General features: G+C 45.1%; 1 protein-coding gene across 3 annotated transcripts in view; it reads left to right on the top strand.

Moving 5' to 3' along the window:
• LOC122368808 (protocadherin-like protein) overlaps nt 1-24281 on the top strand; it is a 78055-nt gene that overhangs the window by 47220 nt on the left and 6554 nt on the right. Inside the window, exons 5-13 of one of the 3 annotated variants that reach the window (XM_043343061.1) lie at nt 10571-10627; nt 11804-11948; nt 16285-16466; nt 17049-17162; nt 19073-19163; nt 19435-19547; nt 22482-22563; nt 23095-23493; nt 23952-24140. In XM_043343061.1, coding sequence (XP_043198996.1) covers nt 10571-10627; nt 11804-11948; nt 16285-16466; nt 17049-17162; nt 19073-19163; nt 19435-19547; nt 22482-22563; nt 23095-23493; nt 23952-24140 — 1372 coding nt within the window. The remainder of the gene's footprint in view (nt 1-10570; nt 10628-11803; nt 11949-16284; nt 16467-17048; nt 17163-19072; nt 19164-19434; nt 19548-22481; nt 22564-23094; nt 23494-23951; nt 24141-24281) is intronic. The other 2 variants (XM_043343062.1, XM_043343064.1) reach the window with 2 other exon arrangements.

Genomic DNA, 24281 nt, shown 5'->3' on the forward strand with positions numbered 1-24281 from the left:
GTCTGTCAGTGCCGGCAGTGGACGCGCGCGGGTGCGGGCCGGGTACGGACGCGCGCGGGTGCGCGCCAGGTACGGGTGCGCGCCGGCTATGGACGCGCGCGCGCTTGCGTCATTGCGTGCCGACGATGGGCGCGCGCGCGTGTATGCCGACCATGGCTGCCGCCCGCTGCCGGAGCTGCGGGAGCCGGGCCCGCCGCTCATCTGTCAGGACCGCCGACGGCAGCACGCCCGTCTGTCAGGGTCTGTCAGTGCCGGCAGTGGACGCGCGCGGGTGCGGGCCGGGTACGGACGCGCGCGGGTGCGCGCCGGTACGTGCCGGGTACGAACTCGCTTGGGTGCGCCCCGGCTGTGGACGCGCGCGGGTGCGCGCCGGGTACGGACGCGGCGTGCTCGCCGGGTAAGGACGCGGCGCGCGCTTGCGTGCCGACGATGGGCGCGCGCGCGTGCATGCCGGCCATGGCCGCGCGCGTGCGCCCCAGCCATGGACGCGCGCTAATGCGCGCCGGCGATGGGCACGCACGTGCCTGCTCGGCAATGGATGAGCGACGAGCGTGCCTTCTCGGAAATGAGTATACATGCAGACATTTCATGGATGAACGCTTTCAATATGTTCAATGTGTTGAGACGGATCTGAGTAAACTGGAGAGAAACTAGGATAGTTTTAGTCCTGCTCAACTAGTTCTGCCAATAAGTACAAACACCACCTTGCTGCCAACTGCTTACCAAATACCGCATCTGTTGTACCCTTGCATGATGCATATGTACATACAGAAAAAAATACAGTCTGTTGAAATCTGAAAACATACACTGCTGAGCACTGTGGATGAATCTGTATGAACCCTGTGGCTCAGCGAAACCTTCTGGCCCAGGTTATAATTGACAGTGAATTAGGAATCAATCCTTGCGAAGAGAAAATAGATCATTGTGCTTTAGATGAGCATAACCCGGCAGTTGCTGGGGTATTTCGCCACCCACCGTTTGCTGGGGGGGGGGGGGGGGCGTTAAACGCCCCCAGCCGATAACTCGAGAACCAATAGGCGCAGCGAAACGCACGAGGCGGCAAACGAAAGAGCGCGACGAGATGCTTCAGATGAGTACTTAAAAGTTGAATTTTGAGGTCACAGGTCGGGTCAAGGTCAGGTCAAACACCTGAAATCGGGCTTTCAGTAGCATGGACTTCAGGACTTCCCAATGGGCACCTCTCGTCATAAACTCTGTCAAAACGGTGCACAATCCATCATATAAGGCCTAAAAGAGTGTCAGCTCCATGTAGGGGTCAGTCAAGCATAGGTCAGGGTCAAGGTCAGGTCAACCGGGCAGGCACATATACCCGAAAATCAAAACTGATATTCGCAGCCTGTGACACATGTTTTATAGGTAATTTGAGGCGTAGAACACGATGGTGACATTCATTTTATCATATCTGTACGTGTTTGGCTCAAAAAGTTCAATTTAAGAAATGCATGTATCATGGTCGTGAAGAAGTCACGAAAATTGCCAAGATTCAGTTCAAGATTATGGAAAATGCGGAACGATAATCAATAATCGAAGATAGCCATTTGATTGATCATGGTATTGGCAGTCTAATGGCGTTTACGGCATGTCTGTATGTCTATTCTGTGATTTTATATGATTTTTTGAACATATGCCGTTTTTGGTCGAAAACTCAGAAATCATGACGTCACTAAAACCTCGATATCTCAAAAATTTTCCGACCGATTTTTTTGAAACTTTGTCACAATAAACTTCAATCAATTCCCTACAGGTACCCAAAATTTGGCGCGCCTGCGGCGCGCCGTTTTTATGCTATGGCCCGGCGAAAAAAGTGGGGGCGTTTAACGCCCCCCCCAGCAACTCGCGGGATAATGAAGAAGCGTTCCTGAAGTTGAGTTAGTGACTTTCCATCATCCATGCCAGATGGCCAAAACACACCATTTCACTACTGTCCCAAAAATATATTTCAAAACACTTATTGCATGGCTATACACACCAGCTTACTCAGTCACCACACTCAAACCAAGGCCATATAAGGGTAGTAGTATAGCAGGCGTCACACTTGTTTTTTTGCAACCATGAACGAACGAAGAGAGGCGCTGTAGGTTAGGTTTGGTTTGGTAAGGTTTGGTGAGAAAGCATCTCTGGGTATAGCGCATCTCCTTGGTTGCAAAAAGAAGTGTGACGCCTGCTTTATGACTACCCATATAAGTAGACTCAAACACAGTCTACTGATACAAACGTCACTGGTCTCAAGTCTGCGCTCAATGCACCAGATGTACACTACTCACAATACGTCAGGACTCAACGTCAGCCACCAATTTTCTACATCAAAATTCACATCAGGTTTTCAAAGTAACAATGTATGTGCCACTTCTGTACTTTGTGCTACAAACACAGAATAAATGATATCAGTCAGCAATGCATTGCTCATTGTCAGCCAAAGTCTGCAAAGTCAGTCCGCAGGCTTTGCAAGTAAGTGCAAAGTCTGCGGAGATCAGTTGCTTTACACACCACCAATATCATGCTGCAATGTGCTCAAAACATGCCTATACACCAACAACAAAGCACAACCATGAAGCACCACTGATAACACTTAACCTCAAAGCACACAACATGATAATTTATTTATTTTGAGTACCTACAGAAACAGAATGTCTCAAGGCCACTCGTGCTCACTCCGAAATCTGCCAGTCGCTCAGCCTTGAACATTGACATTATTTCATCTGAAATCTATTTTCTTCACTTGATCAAAGTTGATCTGCGTCATACATCTTACAACGGATGTCTCGAATTATTGGTAACGTTCAGCACTTAGCATTAAAAATGATAGGTAACTTTGATTCAACACTAGTTCCATCCAAGCTTCTTCATTGCTTGAGCTATATCACTTTCAAGTTTAATTACTTGAACTAAGACATTCTTGAATTACACTCGGGATGAGCTTAGTTTGAACGCACACAACACAATTTTTTAATTTGAATTATTTTGATAACCCACAGGATATCTAGAATGAGAAGCTGAGAAGAATGAGAAGAAGGTTGTGTTCGGCGACTGTTACGGACCTATGCTATATTTCCCTATTTTGTCTTGGGAAAATATAATGGAGCATGTAATCCATTATATTTTCCCTAGATCCATTATATTTTCCCTAGATCCATTATATTTTCCCTAGAAATATTTAGAAAAGTCTCCGCTAGTGTAAACCCTATGGGCGTTTAGAGATGGACCACCAAGTACTCGCAAGTTTACGCGGCTGGCAGCCGCGAAAACTTTGGAGGCCCACCATTGGAAAATTAGGCAATTTTGAGACGAATGACTTTGGATTGGGGCTTCAGTCACCTTCTTCTACACGTTTCACTGAGTAACTCCGAAATTTTGGAAAAAACCCTGATAATACCTTTAAGGTCAATATTCAAAATATTTTACGAGAACAAGTTGGCACTTTTCTTTATTTTTGCACTCAAATCGCGTGCGATTCAACTGTATTGGAACTTGCAAAGAAGCTTGGTGATTAATTAACTGTGTTGTTATGGCACTGTTTGCAAAGCATGGATAATGAAACTCTGCCAAAGACTTAGCTACATAGCAATGCCTCAAGTAATACGCAGGAGGAACAGAATTCAGAGTCCGATCGAGAAGAATCGGTGCAAATGCTACGAAGACCAGGCAGCTCTGATACAATAGCTAGTCGTCTCACTACTCTCACTCCATTAGACCAGCTGATTCCTGACAGCACCGACTCGGATGCAAAGATGGAGCTCATCTTCCAAGCCAGAAACCAGTTCTTTGATGGAAGATGTGATGCTGCCTCTGCCTCTGCTTTGTTGGCCACTTTGGACGGGGCGGAGCTCCGCTCCTTGCGTGAGCGGTTATTCGCCTGTCATCCTATGTATCCTATGTACATGTTTGTATGTCCTATGTAGGGGAGAGCGGGGAGAGTTGTATCATGTCCAAGTTGTATCAGGGCGAATTGTGCCAAACTTATCCAATGGATGGCGCTCGCGACACGACCAGCCGACGAGGTTTTCCGGGCGCCATCTTTCCCTGTTCTGTCTTGTGGCTGAGTGGACGCGTCTCGAGGTGAGAGCCGATTTTATGTTTTTTTAATGTCATTCTAAAAAAATAAGTTGCATGAAAATGTGTGTTCTGGGCATTTAGATGTGCACGAATTTGAAAGATCTCCGTAGCGGTGGTGAGGGTAGGTTCTAAGGCTGCGTGAGTGAAAACGGATTTCTCCAGCTGTTCGCTGTTTTTTTAGCACGAGGATGTTTTTTCCAAGATGGCGGCTAGGTACATGTTGTATCAGAGCCGGGTGGGGTATGTTGTAACATGTATGTATGTATGTATGTATGGGTATGTTGCTTTTGATCGCGAAAGCTAAGCCCTGGCTCGCGTTTGTAGGTAGCTAGTCAATGCTCGTTCCATTTCGGCACAAGGTGTTGGCTTCTTTGCTCTTAACGGGCCACTTTTGCGTCTAGTCTGTTGATGTTTCGTTCGGATTGCATTGACCTAAGTTTGGTCTAATAAAGTGAAGCCTTTGAGCATACCTATACATTGTATTAACCCCATTTAATGTTGTTGTTATGTTCAAAACCAGTAGCAAGCACACTCCCTGAAACGTGAAATAGTGATACAAATTACCCCACCATGGCCCAGTTTCACCAAGTGGGGTAATTTCGGCATGGGGTAGATTTCCATTCTACCCCATGGGATAGAATCCAGTTTCACCAGCTCAAACTACCCCCATGGGGTAGTTTCGGCATCTCTTGTGAATGTTTGCTAAGCAAGCAGCATCAGCAAAACAACGGAACGTTTTGATTGGTCGAGAATTTCATTTCACGACGGCGTGAAATGAAGAACACATTCGATTTGGCTTTTTGTATTTGTCTACCAATCACCTTGGTAACGATGGCACCATGGCACCTCAGTTTCCAAGAATCACAACTTTATTGAGAAAGGAATGCAATGCACAACCGCGAATCTTGATGGATAGGTTACATTATCGAATATCTATTTATCTAGTTTTATTATCGAATAGTATCGAATGTTTTAATATTAATTAGTGTTTTAGTAAATTAGATGCTTAGATTAGATGTTTAGATTAGATATTTAAGATTAGATTAGATGTTAAATTAGATTAGATGTTTAGTGTTTTATAATTAGAATGTTTTAGTAAAGTAGTGCATGTTTTAGTATCGACTATCGAATACACCTTGCTTGGTATTTTTGACGACTTTTAACTACGAATCTTTTGCACCAGATGCTTTTTATTTCTAATGTGCATTACAAAATACATACATTACAGATAACGCAACTTAATTGAGATATGCACAACAGCGACAAAAAAAAAGATATGGAAAGTATCGAATCCACTTGGCCTGGTATTTTTAACAACTGCTTCTTACGAATTTCGTGCACCATATGCTTTTTATTTCTAATGAAAATTACCTAGGCATGCACGACACATCCTCTTGCTGATTTAGGTATACGGCATTTTAATATTGATTTCAGTTGTTAGCGTCTTGATATTTGCTGGATATTTGCACATTGACCGTAATACATAGATGCCTCAAATCAAGGCCATATATAGGCTCAAATGATAATTTGAATAGATCACACAAGTACTTGGATCATTTCAACAAGACGCAGCATGTAACCACCGTGAAGAATGTGCATTTTTATTGTTTATATTTCAAGGCTTCCTCATCCGGTATTCAAGGTCACTGTTGAAGAAAACCTTTAATAGTTAAAAAAAAGTAAAATTCCTGGCATTCAGCTATGGGCGATATCTGTAATGCTTCTTTTGGCGTTGTAGATCACAAGCATATGTAGGTGGCGCAGGCTACATGCAGTAAAATACTTGGATGAAATTTGAAGTAGGTATGCTATGAATAATGCGTACTCAAACGTGACAGGTGATTGGACTTCAATAAATTATGTTCTTATTACTATTTTACTGTCAATTCTTGCTCACAATTGGTATCACAGATAATATTCACAGATTACCCCACGAATGTCTGCCGTAATTTTGGTCGGATATTTGGGGTAGAACCGACGATAATCAGCTGATTGATTGGCTTGTTCAGTTGCTCACGGACCGTGAGCATCTGTTTGCATGGCAAATTTGGGGTAAAATAAGAACTACTCCATGGGGTAGTTTGGAAGTGGCCAATCAGAACCTACCCCATTTGGTGAAACTGGTTTGGGGTAGTTTCGCCGAAACTACCCCAAACAGAGCTTGGTGAAACTGGGCGCATGTGATACAACTCACCCAAGCCATGGGGCAAGTTGTATCAAAAACATTGTTCTATTCGGGAGACCGTAGAAGAAAAACTGGTAGAGGTAGCGGAAAAGTTACTTTGCACAAAAAAGCAGAAGAATCAAGGAAGGGGATGGTATGGAAATAATGAGTTTATCACGGATAGTTACGAGGTTATGGGTCTCGGAGTAAAAACTGATACAACCCACCCCACTCTCCCCTATGTTTGTTTTAAAACCGTTGCAGCGGCGCTGGGAACTGCAGTCTTAGATCTGGGTATGTTTGGCATCTGCAACTCTTCATATACACATTAACCCTATTTCGGACGGGGAGACCTTTCAGGATTTTCTTGTACAATTGCCAAACGCCGCGAGACATTCAGCTCATATTTGGTGACTTTTCCTAAATGCTCATTGCGCACATCTCAGCAAAAAAAAAAAAAAAAATGCCGGGTCAGGTCAGGTCAGGTAACCAGAGCGGGTTTGTTGACCCCACCTCAGAAAAGTTTGCAAACACGTCAGAGCTTGAGTTTTTCACGAAGTTATTTCCTCTCATCAAGTCTTCAAAACAGTACCTGCAGTATGTGTCGTTTGTATATCTTAGAATTTTTGATCTGTGACCTGAGGTTAGGTCAGAGTCGTGACCTTTACATTGCAAGCCTATGGAAAAGTATTGAAATGCGACCTGCACCTCGAGTAAACGAGTCAAAACCACCCAATTCTTTAAGAATTATGACAAATTATCTTATCTGTAATGATCCAGGTGCCATTTACTGACAGGGACACCGGAGAGGGTTATCTGAGCCGAGATCATGTGAGGTGATATCTACCATACATCAATGCTCACAATACTTACAATATTGACAATGCTTTTGCTTACAACACTTACAATACTTACGAAATACGATGAGACCAGCAAGCACTCTGCCGTTACAGTTCTAACTTCTGCTTCGAAAAACGACGTTACACACATTCGCTGCCAGCATAACATGTATTGTTTGACAGTAACAAAATACAATTGACATCTGAACCCCAAACGGACCGCCATCCATGCTCAAATTTTATAACCCTGACCGGTCAGGGGGCGAATGGAGGTCATTTCCTGGGCATTACACTCAGCCCTTGCACAAAATATCTCACCTCACAGTGATCATTACAACAATAGCACCGACTTGATAGTGGATTTCAAAGTACTTGCATCAGCTCTTCCTGCTATTGCAGACGATCATCTCCTCAGGGTAATGTTGTTCGGGACATGAACGAAGATCGTTTTCGGAGTTTCATAAGTGTTACTGCAACAGCCTGGCACAAAACAGGACTTGTACGCTCTTCTCTGCACTTTGCCCTTCAGTATATCACAAAAGAATTGTTTAGAATCCATCTTACGCTTCTTTCACAGTCTCCCTTGCCACCGTAGGGCGTAGATAGATTGCTGTTGCTGGTAAGCACGGCACGGTAGATAGAAATTACCTCGGTTCTCAACGCCTTAAGTTATTTTCATAAAAAAGAACAAATAAATGATCAATAAGATGACAGGAATGTAAACATTTTAATCGTAAAGTAGTCCAAATATTGGAATGAGCTTTTGCTTTTCAGCATCCTCCGATTCATCATCTTTATCATTTGAAAATTCGAGGTAGGGTGAATAGGTCAAAAACGCCCCCATTAAGCGCGAAACCTTCTGACACTCAACCCAACACAGATTACTCAAACCTTTGGGCACCATCATGTAGCTCATTCTTTTCACTACGCTTTGAGACCAAGAAAAGACACCTGCGTGTGGTATTTAACCCCCCAAAAAGGTTTTCGCATACCCTTACAAAAGGGCGTTTTGCCCCATACCCTGGGTAATACGCCCACACCCATGTGCAAAGCGCCCCCACCCCATCCATCAACAGAAAATGATAAACATGGCAGAACTTGACGTCATTCTGACGTCATTTGTGGTCAACCTATCATAGCCTTTGGAATAACATTGTGTTGCAATGTGTAAAATAGATGCCCGGAGGAGTCCTGAAAGTTTGGTGACGATATCTGCAGTCGTTTAGGATATATCAGCAAAAAAGGACAGGGAGAGGCCTTTTCGGCACCCATCTACAGGGCGCTACCCTGCACTCTCACCACCGTGCAAAACGCCCCCCTTTCAGAAAACTGGGAGCGTCTTGCCCCATGCATCGAGTAGGCGTCTTTCCCCATCCACTCCATTTCCGGTCAACAAAATATTGACAAAAAAACGCGCCACTAACGCCGCAGCATAATAAATTCAACAGAATGGCAATAAAACGCAGTTTTTAGTGATGTGCACAATAGCAAGTTTTGTGGTATAAAGAGGGCATCAAAATCTTAGGAATCTTCTGTAAAAACAACAAAAACAACACCCAAAACCAACATCAGCACCTACCCACGCTGCTCCTCAAGACGCAGAACCGGAAATAGAGACCTACGTAAACAAGCAGCTGACTGTTCTGAAAGACAGGATAAAACACCTATCCGTCGATAAGAAATACGATTTTTTTAGGGGAGGCGTTTAACCCAGGGGTGCGTTTTCCCCACAGTTACCCTACATAAAATGTTTATCACGCGCTCATGTTAAGTGGGAATATAGTACACGGCAGACACATCAATTTTTGACACTGAACATTTCATCCGTAAATGTTTTAGCATAATTTAAAGTTAAAAACAGCGTGAATGGCAGAGTGAAGCAAACAACATCTTTCACCCATTGATATAACATGTAATCTGTGGTGCGCCAGATGCGCCATTATTTGTCAACCGCAGAAGGTGACATGTGACACGTAACAGCATCAAGAGCATCTTTTTTCAAGAACTTTTCAAAACAAGTTTCCTATCTTTCTTCCCCCATTTCTCTCAGCTTATTAATTTTATGAGGCAATGGTATGCACCATAAATTCTGTGAAAATAGTTTGATCATTTTCATGCATTCTTAAAAAATCGAGTTCCCAACCCCATTTACTTCAAATTTATGGCATAGGTTAAATTGAGCATGCTGAACACGAAAATGACATTTATTTTAACTTTTGAGCTGATCTTCATGGTTAAAATCTGGTTTAAATGACGGGGAACCGCATAACGTCGCGAAAATAAAAACCCACGAATTCCAAAGTATGTGCAAAATGTAGAGCTCATCCAGATCTAACGTCCGTGGAGGAATCCAAGCTCGTGGCTCATAACCTTCGTGGTTAAAATCCGGTTTAAATGACGGGGAACCGCATAACGTCGCGAAAATAAAAACCCACGAATTCCAAAGTATGTGCAAAATGTATAGCTCATCCAGATCTAACGTCCGTGGAGGAATCCAAGCTCGTGGCTCATCATCTTCGTGGTTAAAATCCGGTTTAAATGACGGGGAACCGCATAACGTCGCGAAAATAAAAACCCACGAATTCCAATGTATGTGCAAAATGTAGAGCTCATCCTGATCTAACGTCCGTGGAGGAATCCAAGCTCGTGACTCTTTACCTTCATGGTTAATATCTGGTTTAACCCGCGCCCCGTAGGGCTACCGGCGGATCCTACCACCCGTAGGGGGGGGGGGGGGCGTTTCGGCCCCCCCTAAGATCTCGGAAAGTTACCGGCCGATTTTCAAAATTCAAACGGCGTTCGATAGCCCCACCCGGGAACTACCTTGTGACCAAATTTCATTGACCTAGGTCAAACCGATGACGTCACAGGTCAGGTCAAAGTTCTTTGGAATTCGTTCACAGTTCTTTGGAAAGTTCACAGTTCTTTGGAATTCGTGGGTTTTTATTTTCGCGACGTTATGCGGTTCCCCGTCATTTAAACTAGATTTTAACCATGAAGATCAGCTCAAAAGTTAAAATAAATGTCATTTTCGTGTTCAGCATGGTCAATTTAACCTATGCCATAAATTTGAAGTAAATTGGAATTCGTCGCTGAAAACGTATACGTATACGTCGCTAAGTTCACGGACCATACTCAGAAATTTCCGTTATTCTACGTACTCTGCTCGCTTCGCTCGCTCCGTAATTAAATGTGAAAATTGCGGCCAACAGTCAAAATTATCACACACCCAGTTTTCATACGATCCATGTAATAATAATGCATTATAAAGTGTGTTTCTGATAGAAACTGGGAAGTTGTCATTCTATGCGAGAAAAACGACAAAACTTTGTCAATTTTGGACGCAATGGGAGTGGCTTATGCCCAAAATACCCTCTTGGATCCGCCAGTGTTCTTTCTTTTACCATGTGCTGGCATATTGAGGCGATAATTGTTACATTCCGATGATTCCGTCGGTTGGTGATTGTAACGCCGACCGACTGCTGCGTTCCAGGGTTACCCGACACTTGCTCAGCTGACCGGCACCTGCCAGATGAGATGCGGAGGGGACGTAAGTACCTACTGATGTTGGTTTTTGTAAAGCCCCCTCCGTACATATCATGTATTTAATACTCTCCCCCCCCCCCTTCTTCGCGGCCGGGAAGGGGGCGTGGGCAAGAACGACTCCTGTGCCGCTTCACCTCTACTTGCTATATGTACATAAAGTATAGAGCTTTGCATGCAGGAATAAGCATGTGTGCCGTTACAATAAGCGGCACATGACGTATTTAAGGTTTCCGGTTAACCGGTGAACTCTGATTTCGGGTCAGAGAGCGAGGCCGACCTGTCGGGACCCTTTTTGTTAAAGACCTGAGATGTTTGATCCATCCAGCTGTGTCAAATAGTATCTCTTTTGTTAGGTTAACTTGGGTGTAGGTACTGTAGACCTCAGGTCAAGGTCAGGTCAATGCCGAGGAGGTCAGGATGCTTCTCGAGGTAAGTCATGTTGCATGCAATTCAATTCGGCGACTCATTTTGAGCTTATGGCTTCCGCTCTTGATTCAACGAAACCTTCCCATGAACCAAAGTGATTTCAGCGACGTAGCGTAAGGTTAAGCTAAATTCAAAGCTAAGCATCAGGTCTTGCAAGAAAATTACGTTTTCAACTGAATATGTAAAAAGGACGATGACAGACATGTAGTATATTATGATATGTTTACAGCGCAAAATAAGCTGTTTCTATATTTTCCTATTGAATTAGGTATTATGGCGAGGTCATGGTAAGTTCAACAATTGGAATCTCGTAACCTTTTTTATTGTTGCCGCTTGACTGGTTAACAATAACAGTAAATAATGCCTACTTCTACGGTAGCATGCATGTAGCATGTGGTAGCATCATCAACTATCAACATCGTATCTTTGATACTATTTGAGATACTATTGTTTGGTCATGTGTGCTCTATTTGCTACATTTTCTCTCACTGACATCGGTGAAATTCGAAGTATTATCATCGAGCAAATATTGCATTGGTATTCGCTATTGATTTTTGCCTTGGTTCTATGTATATCTCCAGTAGCTAGGAACCTACTCTTCATTTCAAGCTACCAAAAATGGCAAATGTTACGAGCGTAATCTTGACTCGAGGACAGGATGAAGTCGGGTCACATTGTTGGTGCGTGAGCTGTCAGTTGACTGCTCTGTCCGGGTGCAGTGCCTATCGTTGGTGAGCGGGCCGTTTCGTTGCAGATTGGTGAGTTCCAATTTATACTGCTAGTGCAGGACCGGAACACGGCCAGCCCGAAGTTCGGCGGCGACTTCCCCCGCAGTGTGGACGTGTCGGAAACGTTCCCGACCGGCATCGTCGTGCCCGACCTGATCATCTCCGCCTCAGGTAAGTGGATGTTTCTGTACCTATTTGGTGTTCTATTCAGACCAATGGAGGGCCCCAGGATACGGGAGGACGAGAGATATCGCCATTCTGCATTTATGGCAACATTCGAAATTGTTGCAGGAAGCTTGATAGGCCTAAGCAAATGGCTGGGCGATCTGCTCTGACAAAATGTCAAGGAACAATGTTTTGGCCTAAATATCTAGTCGAAATTTAACCCGGCAGCTGCTGGGGTATTTCGCCACCCACCGTTTGCTGAGGGGGGGGGGCCTTAAACGCCCCCAGCCGATAACTCGAGAACCAATAGGCGCAGCGAAACGCACGAGGCGGCAAACGAAAGAACGCGACGAGACGCTTCAGATGAGTACTTTAAAGTTGAATTTTTAAGGTCACAGGTCGGGCCAAGGTCAGGTCAAACACCTGAAATCGGGCTTTCAGTAGCATGGACTTCAGGACTTCGCAATGGGCGCCTCTCGTCATAAAATCTGTCAAAACGGTGCACAATCCATCTTATAAGGCCTACAAGAGTGTCAGCGCTCCATGTAGGGGTCAGTCAAGCATAGGTCAGGGTCAAGGTCAGGTCAGGTCAACCGGGTAGGCACATATCCCCGAAAATGAAAACTGATATTTGCAGCCTGTGACACATGTTTTATGGGTAATTTGGGGCGTAGAACACGATGGTGACATTCATTTTATCATATGTGTACGTGTTTGGCTCAAAAAGTTCAATTTAAGAAATGCGGGTATCATGGTCGTGAAGTAGGTATATAGTCACGAGAAATTGCCAAGAATCAGTTCAAGATTTTGGAAAATGCGAAACGATAATCAATAATCGAAGATAGCTATTTGATTGTTCATGGTATTGGCAGTCTAATAGCGTTGACGGCATGTCTGTGTGTCTATTTTGTGATTTTATATGATTTTTTTGAACATATGCCGTTTTTGGTCGAAAACTCAGAAATCATGACGTCACTAAGACCTCGATATCTCAAAAATTTTCCGACCGACTTTTTTTAAACTTTGTCACAATACACTTCAATCAATTCCCTACAGGTACCCAAAATTTGGCGCGCCTGCGGCGCGCCGTTTTTATGAAACGAAACGTTTTTACGAAAAAAGTGGGGGCGTTTAACGCCCCCCCAGCAACTCGCGGGTTAACCCTCGCCCCGTTGGGGGGGGGGCAATTTGGCCCCCCCCTGTGGTTTTTCCTGAATACCAAGAAAACAGCGGCCACATTTTCAGTACCTTCCCGGGCATCAATTTGACACCTTCACACCGAATTTCAAGTCTTAGGTCACCTTAGGTCAGGAGTTATTGAGGTCAAACTGAGGTCATGTTCGAGCAAAAATGAGCAAAAAATATGCAATCTTGAAACGCTCACCAAATCTACAGATACCAAACGATTTCAAACTTCTTTATATGGTCTAGTAGACAAAAAGAGGCGCTACAAAACTGTTATTTCGGAATTTCAAAATTTTGGATTTTTGACCCCCAAAAAGTCCAATTTTTTTTAAAGAAAAAATAAAAAATAAAAAAATCGAATTTCGGAAAAACCGGAATACATATGATAGTGCCTGTGCTTTCCTATATACATACCAAATTTCAGATCGATATCTCGTTTTTTGGCCAAGTTATAGCGAAAAAAAAACTGTTCAAAAATGATGACGTCAAATTTTTTAACTCAATTTTTTTAAAAGCGATTTTAGACCACGTAGGGCAAAACAACGACCACCATTGAACTCCCCGTGACGAGCTGCATCGAATCAATACCCATTTTATGCAAAAATATCAACTTTGAAATTTGACTTAATTTGACCTGACCTTGACCTGACCTTGACCTGACCTTGACCAAAACGTGACCTAAGCTGGCCCAAAAGTCTGCCTGACCCACATAGTCGCATTTGTCATGTAAAATGGACCATAAAACATGTATCACACGACACTTTCATACTGTGACCCCCCAGTGACCTGACCTCTGTGACCTGACCTGGTATCAGTGACCTCAAATAGCAAAATATGTGTTTGAAGAATATTTCCCCAGCGATGATGTTCAATGAAATGCATTTTACTCGATTTTACAACGCATTTCTTGAAATGCCTGTAAACGGTGAAAATTCGACCTTTGACCTGACCTGTGACGTCATCAGTTTGACCTAGGTCAACAAAATTGGGTCACAAGGTAGTTCCCTGATAGGGCTATCCAACACCGTTTGCCGCTTGTCGCTAGGTTGCGTGGTTCTCGAGATCTTTGTCATGTTTTGACCCGTTGGGGGGGGGGGGGCAAATTGCCCCCCCCCCCCAACGGGGCGCGTTGCTCGGCAGAACCCAATGGGGTGCGGGTTAAAGGGACTATCCCACCTTTAACATGGGGTTTGAGTTGAGATAGCCAAGTTTGCGGCGAGGTTCAGAAACCACTATCTATCTAGGTTGCAACCCCCGCGGCCTCTTGGTGTTGAAGAAATTCGTTCCCTTCATTTGAAAATGGGCCTTGTGCAAGGCCCTATCTTCAACATGGAGCGACCGTTAGTGTGACGTCACCTCGTTTAGTCATTCTGATTTAAATGGGTTTGTTCGTTGAAAAATCGCTTAAAACTTGGTCTGAACTTTGTTGTGGTGCCTACAGAGTAAAAAGAATCAGCTTTATGACAGTAATGTGGCCTGGGGAAGGAGGTAATTATGGGCTGTGACGTCACATATTTGAAAGTTTGTGTTTGGAATATGGGAAGCCTAAGATGTTTAATGAAAAATAAATGCCAGAACCATGTTCCTGGTCATCCAATCTATAAAGTCGGGCACAATTTAACTGGTTTTAACAACATTTTAGAAGGTGGGATAGTCCATTTAAAGGGACCCTCCCAAGAGTTGAGATAGCCAAAATGGGGTCCCTGGCTCACAATTACCGGTTTCGGCACTCACAACAACGAGAAATGCCTTAAATCGGAAATATTGAATTTCAAACTTGCAGCATTTTGATTCAGAGGGGCTAATGCATAGGAATACCCCTCTGAATGTGTGACGTCAGCGCAGATATCTAACGATTTTTAAATGTTTGACTAAAACGTTTTGTAGTACGCGGTGGTATATGCTGCTTTGCGCGCAACAAGTGCCGCACTTTCAGCTGCCAAACTATTGCTTCCAAAGAAAGTCGCTATAGGAACAGCGGAGATCCCCAAAAGAAAACAAAAGTGAAATTCTAATATCTTGAAAACCGGTGAATATTTTTCGGTGAAACTTGGTAGATATTCGTTTTCGCTCTTTCTGAACCGAGCGACATCACTTTCATGCCAATTCATAAACTTTTTTGAAGGTGGGAGGGTCCCTTTAACCCTAGAACGCCTAGGGGGGGGGTTATATCAACCCCCCCTGAGGTTTTTTCGAAGTGCACGCTAAACGGCTTGTCGTAGCGGGCTGAAATTTTCAATACACTCTGGGGCAACCTTTGCGCATCTTTTGCCGAAAAAAATTGATCGGGTCATGTCAGGTCACGGAGTTATGACGTCATAAGAGGTACAGCCTCCGGCCGACAGTTACCAAACGTGTGCGCCGAATCCCTAGGTTTTCTGCCGGTGATACCCACATTGTTTGATGGATCATGATGAAACTTCCCATGCATGTTGGGGCAAGCATTGGCTATCGTGTGGTGCAAGAAAATTGACCGGGTCAGGTCAGGTCACGGAGTTATGACGTCATAAGAGGAACAGCGTCCGGTACTATTTTTGAAAAGCGCCCGAACCACTAACTATTTTGCTAATTCTTGTCACCTCAATGGGAATATGCAGCAATATTAGCTTCTATAAGGAGCAAATGGACCTTCCAAATCCAAAAATACAATCAGATTTCAAAAATTTAAATTTTGATTTTTCGAATTTCTGCCGCCGACTGTGACCTTGCCGACTTCCGGCGCTCCCAACGCGCCATTTTTAGAGCTAGGGAAACGAAATACATACCAAACGATAGAGAATTGATCAAGGAACACGATAGTGAAGGTTTCAAGTCGATATCTCCCACTGTTTTGCCGCAATCGCCGCGGAAAGTTGAAAAAGTCTATTTTTCCGAAAATTTGACATTTGACCGGTCAAAAGTAGGTCAAATGTTGACCTAGGACCAAAAAATATACCACCAATCGCGAGATCTCGTTGAGAGCAATCCGTTGGTTTTTTTCCGCTAAGCTCTACGACCTTCCGTTTCGAAACGCCAGGGGGGGGGGGGGTCGTAACAACCCCCCCCCTGGTCGTTCGTGTTATGAGAAATGGCCTGGTCGTGCGAGGGTTAAGACAGGAAAGGCCGAGTCTAAAGTTCCTCGCGGGGCACGGGCCAACCAACTGTTCTTCATCTCCAGATGCTGATGCCGACGCGACAAACTACGCTCTGACCTTCACGATCAAAGAGGACAGCCCGTTCCGTCTGACCGAGCCTGTGAAGACCGGCGACGTGCTGGCCACGTACACGACCCAGCTGAAGCTGGCCGCGACTCTGGACTATTCTAAGAACACGATGTACCAGCTGACCGTCACCGCCAAGGTGAACAGGGACGCCAGCAGCCGCGGAGACAGGGCGGAAAGTGCCGTCAACAGTTATCATTGTGCTGCTGTTATCGTTGTCGATTCAGCATACATGAATGGCCGCCTGCTAGCAATGTAGAGTCGTAACCCGCCATTGACTGAGGGGCCGAACTCCCCCGGCCGCCTTTTCACGATAACTCAAGAGCTTATCACGTAATCACCCTAAAATTTACTGCAGCTTTTCATGCAATTGTTTTTTGTATCAGATAACGTCTACATTGTGCTTGTATTCGTAAAAAAATGAGGTACGACTCGTTTGAGACGTCCCTACACGCCATTTTTGGCCGAAAAAATGCATTTATTATGAACTGTCTGCAAGACTTACGTCCGTGCCTAAAACTTCATTTAAATTTCGGATTCCTTTTTTTTGTAACACGTGCTAACACCTGAAATGTTATTTTTAACTCATACTACAAAAATTTACCCGAACTTTAATATCCAAATAAAAAGTAGAGTATTCTCTTAAGATCGTTTCACGCCAGGCCCAACTGGTTTGATGCTCCTACTCTGTCTGCATGTGTCTGCCCGCCGTTGTCCCCAGGACCCGGGAGGCAAGTCAGCTGATGTCACGATCACAGTCAATGTGAAAGACGAGGACACGGAGCAGCCCAAGTTCGATAAGGACATCTACACCGTCACCGTGGATGAACCAGAGGTCAGTGGTGGCTGAGGTGCCCATGTGACCCACCTTCAGGTTATCCCGAAGGGGTAGAGCGGGCTCTGCATGCTCTACATGGGCGACGTCCAATAGCCCTACTGTGGACGTCAAACCGCGTGGGACGCGACTTTTTCGCAATAACTTTTGAATGCGTTGCCTCTCAAGAACGAAACTTCGGCAATGGACGTTTCAGACCCCGGCCTAATTTTTATTACTAAGGTTTTTCAATGTCCGATCAATATTTAGGGCACTTCCCGTTCACTCGTAATGTTAAATTTTGCTCCTGAAACTCTCTCGGTGAGCAGAGGCTACTCCACAAGGGGCGGAGCCATAGTGTGACGTTGGAGCTAAGCTCTGCCTCGGCTGGCCGTTGCCTGAGGCGCTACCTGACCCGAGACCGGTCAGTCGCGGTCCGTAGGGGTTGGTACGCGGTGCTTCCTGAATGAATGCTCAGCTGGTGTTTGTGGATATAACGTGTATGGCGAATGATGGCTCAAATATCTACCTACATAGAGTATTCTTTTTAGAATGGACCGAGTGTTGACTGTTCCCACTTCTATCAATGAAATATTTTCTTCGACTCGCTAAGAATGTCACCCAGATAGGAAGACTATACGCGTACGCCAAATATTACGATGATTTAAGAATAACAGAAAATAATTAAATGATTATCTAATAGGTAAGCTTGTCAACGTAATTACGTAAATGAGATACATAATAATATAATATATGTATTTACACAGTCAAGTTAATTTTTTAATTAAAAATTTAATTTTAGGTTCTTGTAGATATCAAACCGCCAGGAACGTTAGTACACTTCGTGATATCCTGCCAAGCCCCAATATGCCCCAACTTAAATGTTTCCGTAATGCACCGGTACGCATAGCCGGAGGGGAGCCGGATCCGCCGGAGCCGTCATATTTTGCCCTGAGTGGGAGCCGGAGCCGGAGCCGGAGCCGTATTGCCATTTTACTCGCAGCCGGAGCCGGAGCTGGAGCTGACTCAAATGTTCAAGGCTCTGCATCCCTGCTGCTAAGTCAATAATTCGTATAGTTAATTTGGTAAAGGGCCATACTGAACAATCTCGGTTTTTTCTCGGATTAAAAAACCTTGTAAAAGGCCATACTGAACAATCTCGGTTTCGAGATGTCCGCCCATCTGAGACCCGACGCACACAGCATGCAGAACCGGTTCTGAGTGAGGATCGACCGACAGATGGCAGTCGTGTCTGAACGGTAGATGGCAGGGAATTCGTAGTTAGTAGGCGGGGCTTCGAGAGCAGCCTGACGATAGCCGCCATCCGGGCTAATATTTCACTTAGCATTACGAGTGAACGGGAAGTGCCCTAAATATTGATCGGACATTAAAAAACCTTAGTAATAAAAATTAGGCCGGGGTCTGAAACGCCCATTGCCGAAGTTTCGTTCTTGAGAGGCAACGTATTCAAAAGTTATTGCGAAAAAGTCGCGTCCCACGCGGTTTGACGTCCACAGTAGTAGATTTCCTCTTTAATTAGGTCTATATTGAACAGCAGATCACATCGGATGAGTGAGTGTTATCATATAATTCAAAGAAATTCCGCACCTCAGTAAAGCACAAAAGATAATTTTACATTTTTAGTTTCGGTGTGTGCAGCTCATAGTTTTTTATTATAAATGTTTACTTCAAGCATGTATGCTTCAAGTAACTATAATGTTTAACGTGCTTTTGTCTGCCAGAAATTATATTTGTAGGATGCGCATTATAAGGCGCATCCTACAAATATAATTTCTGTAATAATAATAAATAATATAATTTCTACAAATATAGTTTTCTATACCGTTCACTATAGTGAACGGTCATATGAAGGAAGCAAAGAGCCGCACAAGCTAACTTACCTTTTTTCCTGCATGTCCGATTATTTTCAGACTCCTGGGCAGTTGGGGGTCAGCATAAGCGCCACGGATCCCGACGCTCCTGGAAACTTAACATACACTCTGATTACGGATTCCTCTGGAGGTAGGTCCATATCGTATGTCTTTGAAATAAGACGAGCTTTTGAGACTTTCGGAGCATCGTAAGGGAGGCGGCTTGTATGAGTTCGTCTGAAAATTTTCAAGTGTTCTAACAAATCGGACACAATTTTGCTCTTAAACATTTGATAACCTGCGATGGAGCAATAACGTAGCGTGCTGAATTTGCAGCCGGCCTTTTTGAGGAGGACGGTGGTTACTGACAGTGTTTGAGCACTGTTTGACACTGGCTGATAGTTGTGCACTTTCTCTTTCAGGTAATTATATGGATTACTTCTCGTTGGACCCGGCCACTGCAGAGCTGAACCTTACTCAGTCAATCAGCGCTATGTTGCAGCCTTATGACACCGCCGTCACGTTCACCATTGAGGTGGGGTTACCATTCATCAGGTGAAATCGCGGCTGTGGTGAGATCACTATTTAGAAAAAAAAATCTGACATCAGTTTTGACTTTTGAGCAAGCATGTGCATAGATCCGAGAAATTGGTTCATGGGGTCTGATCCTACGGCTATTAATTTCGGATCCGATGAAATCATATATTCAAGTCTCTCATTTGTCGAAAGATCCATTGGGATCATAGAGCTCACTATTTCTCTTCCAGAGATCCGGTGAGGTCATAAATCTTTCCTCAATCTTAGTTTATCAACACAGAAATCCTCGAGAAACACTTGGGATATTGGGCATTTATTCCTTTTTGGGGATCTTATGCAATTACAGACATCACATCAAAACTCAGTGTATACTAGGGACTGACCCGCGTGCCCCGCAACGCGAAAAGGGGTATCTTCGATTGGTGGGTGTTTGGTTGTTCTTGTGTCGGTTGGGTTATCTATCAATGTCGGTCGATTGCTTTTTGACGGCCAAACGATTTGGTTTCGAAAGAATATCCATCGCATCGAGGTGCCCGTGTTTGATAAGCATGATTAGCACTACTTAGCACATGATTAGCACATGATTAGCACTAGCATGATAAGCACTACTTCAGAACCTGTCATAGTTCAGGGAACCTGCCAAGTGTGTTTTATAATTTAGGTGCGTAGTTTTATGACAAAAGGAAGCCGTAGATAAATTTCGCTAAAAATGGTTTTGCAGAGGTTTGAAACATTTATATTTTTAAGAATACTGTTGCTTGTCATGCAAACGTGATACTTGGATTTTGGAAAGAATTGAATGCTCTTTCCAATGATAGTATTTTCAATTGTCAAACGTATTAGGTTAAGCAGCAAAATCCGTGCAATCATTTGTTGCCACATTATGGACAAATGCCATTTTCTTTAGCGATTTATTCCACCTTATTTTGATCAATTAGCTTTTCACAATTTTTCCATAAGAGGCGGTACATTTATCTTGCCAATAGGCGTTGTTTTAACTCGCTCAGTCTGACGGTCACGTGAAAATAAAATAAAATCCAAAATCCGTCCGAAACGTCCATTTTTTCAAAAGAAAGTGCCCTCCCCGGTGCACGTGGCGCGTGCCAACCAGTGTTGCCAGATTTGGAGGATTTCCGCAAATCTGGAGGATTTTGAACTCTATTTGCGGACAAATTTCGCTTTTGGAGGATTTTTGATTCTGGAGGAAAATCTGGAGGATTTGTCGCCCGATTATTATATTCAATTTCATGGAAAAATATAACACATTCAAGACTAAAAAGGCATTTTCCTGCCCAGCGTCACCCTACCCGTTAGGATATATCACGTCCTTTATCACCGTGAGACTGCAGAATGTCTCAGTCTGTAGCTATATTTACGAGGGTACCAAACTACTGGCGGATCTAAGGGGGACATTTGGGGCAAATGCCCCCGGCCCCCCTGCAGCGCCTGAAATCGACGAAAATTTTCGTTTTTTGAAGATAAAACGAAAACTCAACAACTTTTATAAGAAAAAGTATCTTTTAAACTGCACAGCAGTGCGAAAAGATTCGAAATCCGATGGGTTTTTAGTATTTGGTGAAACTTTTTTGGGGGTATAGCCCCCCGCAGCGTCCAAGACCGCCTTTCTATATCTACCAATAGGATTTGGAGGAATCTGGAGGATTTTTTGTAACTGATATAGAGGATTACAGCCTTCCCCATCTGGCAGCACTGGTGCCAACCCCTGCACGGCACACCATTCGATAGCCCGCTCGATTCTCTACACGATGCTGTTTTCCCCGTGCCGGTCGGACCTGTCAGACGATCAGGCCCAGGGGGCCCTTAATGCAATCAGAGAGTTTCCCTGTAGCTTAGAGGGTCCCCGTCAAGCGATCAGGCGGCCCCTTCATGCTTTCAGAGGACCCTCTCGTGTACCCAGAGGACCTTTCTTTGGTTCAGAGGGCCCCTGTCAAACGATCAGGGGGCCCTTTATGCATGGAGGGCCTTTCTGCAGGTTAGAGCCTAGAGGGCCCCTGGCAAGCGATCAGGCGGCCCCTTCATGTTTTCAAAGGGCCCTCTCGTGTATCAAGAGGGCCTTTCTTTAGTTTAGAGGACCCCCGTCAAGCTATCAGGGGCCCCTTCACTAGCTCTGAAGAGGACCTCTCGATTCTCGAACGTCAACATGCTTCAACCAAACTCCACATATTCAATAAAAATTAAAAAAGAGGCTTATCAAAAATAAAGTGGATGAAATCCGGCCTAAAAATTCGTTAGGGTGTGCGTACGAAGGTAAAGCCCACATACATGTGGGATCCCGATTTGAAACAGCCCATCCCTAAACTTTTGAAACTTCGAAGCACCCTGCCGTCAGCTTCGGGGATAGGAGCCCATGGAAGGCCCAAGGGGGGTCCCTAGGGACCATAGAGACCCCCCTTAGCTACGCCACTGCCTGACCCTGACCTGAAATTCAAAGTACAAGTTTAGTACCCTCAGGGACCAGGGTATCTAAAGCATCTGTTCACGAGTGTGTAAACCAAAAATGAGCCTGGTCTGACTTATAAGACGGCGGTCAGAGCCAATGTGAACAAGCCAAAATGCTAATATTTTTTACTTTCACCTGACCTGTGACGTCATCGGTGACCTCGAGGTTAATGAAATTAGGTTTCGTTCTACAGTTTTTCCGGGGCTATCAGACGCCGTTTGAATTTTGACGATCGGCCCAGTAGTTTCGGAGTTAGGAGGGGGGCTATGAAGAGCCCCCTCTCAGTAGGGCGCGTTATACGCAGACTCCAGTGGGGCGCGGGTCAACAGGTGTGCCAGACCGCCGTTTTTGAAATAACCGCGAAAAAACCGCAAGGGACGTGACCAAACACCCCCCCCCCCCGGCCCGGCGTGGGTCTTAACAATTCCATCTCAGCAAATTTGCCAAATAATGGCATTGGCTTCCTTGCAGGCCCAAGAAGATGGAGGATATCATTTTACATGCCGTTCGGCGCTGGTCATCAAACTTCCTGCACTGACTACCACCACCACAGGTGAATTGCTAAATTCTAGAACCTTTTAGTCACTGCAATGTCTATAAATTCAGCAAACAATCTTTCACCGGGATTTTTATCTGGTGTTTTAACGTGTTTATAGTGTTTGCCTACTGCTTAATTTGCTTTACTTTTAAAATGTAATGGCCTGGTGTTTTAGGTATGTGTTTTAATCCTGTGTTTTAGTAATGTATCATCTGACGTGAGATCAGAATAGCCACTGCGTGGATGGTCTCTACAATAAACTCATACTCATACTCATACTCATACCCACATGTGATGTTTTCTTCATGTACAATATACATATGCTTGTGTAGGTGGAGTGGCATTGTCTTTGGTGTGATACAGTATTTGTGGCCTTACGTCGCCCCGTTTGTTATTGATTTGTTATTGTATTTGTGGCCTTACGGCGCCCCGTCCGTCTCTCATGTTATCTTCAGTCTGTCAGTGACCGATCTGTAGTCTTCTATCTGTGACCTGACAGCGCCCTGTCTGCCATTGGTATATGATGGTCTCTTCATGACCTTACAGCGCCCCCCACGTCCACCACGCCCGTTACAAGTACGGAGGCGAGCTCCTCCCCCACTACGGCAGCTACGGAGACAACATCGGACGGGACAACACCCACACCGGTGACGTCTTCGAGTACGGAGCCGACGGGGACAACGGCACAGACAACACCGGAGCCGACGGGGACAACGGCACAGACAACACCGGAGCCGACGGGAACAACGGCACAGACAACACCGGAGCCGACGGGGACAACGGCACAGACAACATCGGAAGGGACAACACCCACACCGGTGACGTCACAGACTAGCACAGACACTCCTGTGACGTCGCCAACAAGCACAGACACAACAGCGGTCACATCTGCCGACACCACCGTCACATCGCCGGGAACATCACCAACAACCGTGCCGACGTCAGGTACGGCCGGCGGTGAACAGATACATGAACATCTGACACAGAAAATGCAGTGCTTGTTAGCGGGATGCTTTCACCATGTGCCGCTTACTGTAATGTAGACGCGATTTGCTGCCTTGCCATGACATTCGACTCTTCTCAGGGATTCCTACATCCGTAACCATAATCAACAAGAGGCAGGCAGTTGCGCTGGAACAGTCCTCAATGCCTCTCTTCCTCCCTCCTTGCCCTCAAACGGTGACTCCGGAGAGGGTGTGATGCAATCTAGGAGGTGCCTTTACTACCGACATCCTCACTACTACCGGTAGTTTGGTAGTGCTGACCGTCAGTCCGGACAAGGTGGTGTGACCGAGGGCGCCTGCGGATGGGTGGGGCACGGGGAGAGTCAGGACAGTTGTGTGAGCCCTTCGCCGCCTGCATGTATGCTCTGTGAGAATCACAGGTCCTCTCTGACGTCACAGCTGCGCCGTCATCGACTCCGACTCCGACTCCGAGCCCGAGTCCGAGTCCGAGTCCGGTGGTGTGTCCGCTGTTTGTGCAGCGCCAGTGGTTCGCCAACAGCTCGGAGGGTTTCACCGGCGAGGTGACCACGGTGGCGGCCGTCCCCGAGGCTGGAGCCGTCACCTACTTCCTGCGCACGCCCGGTTACGGTGGGTGACGCGCACCAGTATACGACAGCGGCTTATTATACTAGCATCTTACGAGCATTCACATGTCGTAGTGGCTGTTCTTTTCCAGCTCATTGCGTGGGATGAATTGATGAAACAGCATTCGACATATGAAAGCGTAGT

The sequence above is a fragment of the Amphibalanus amphitrite genome, unplaced genomic scaffold (genome assembly GCF_019059575.1).
Source record: "Amphibalanus amphitrite isolate SeventyFive unplaced genomic scaffold, NRLGWU_Aamphi_draft 000977F_arrow, whole genome shotgun sequence".
Classification (NCBI taxonomy): Eukaryota; Metazoa; Arthropoda; class Thecostraca; order Balanomorpha; family Balanidae; genus Amphibalanus; species Amphibalanus amphitrite.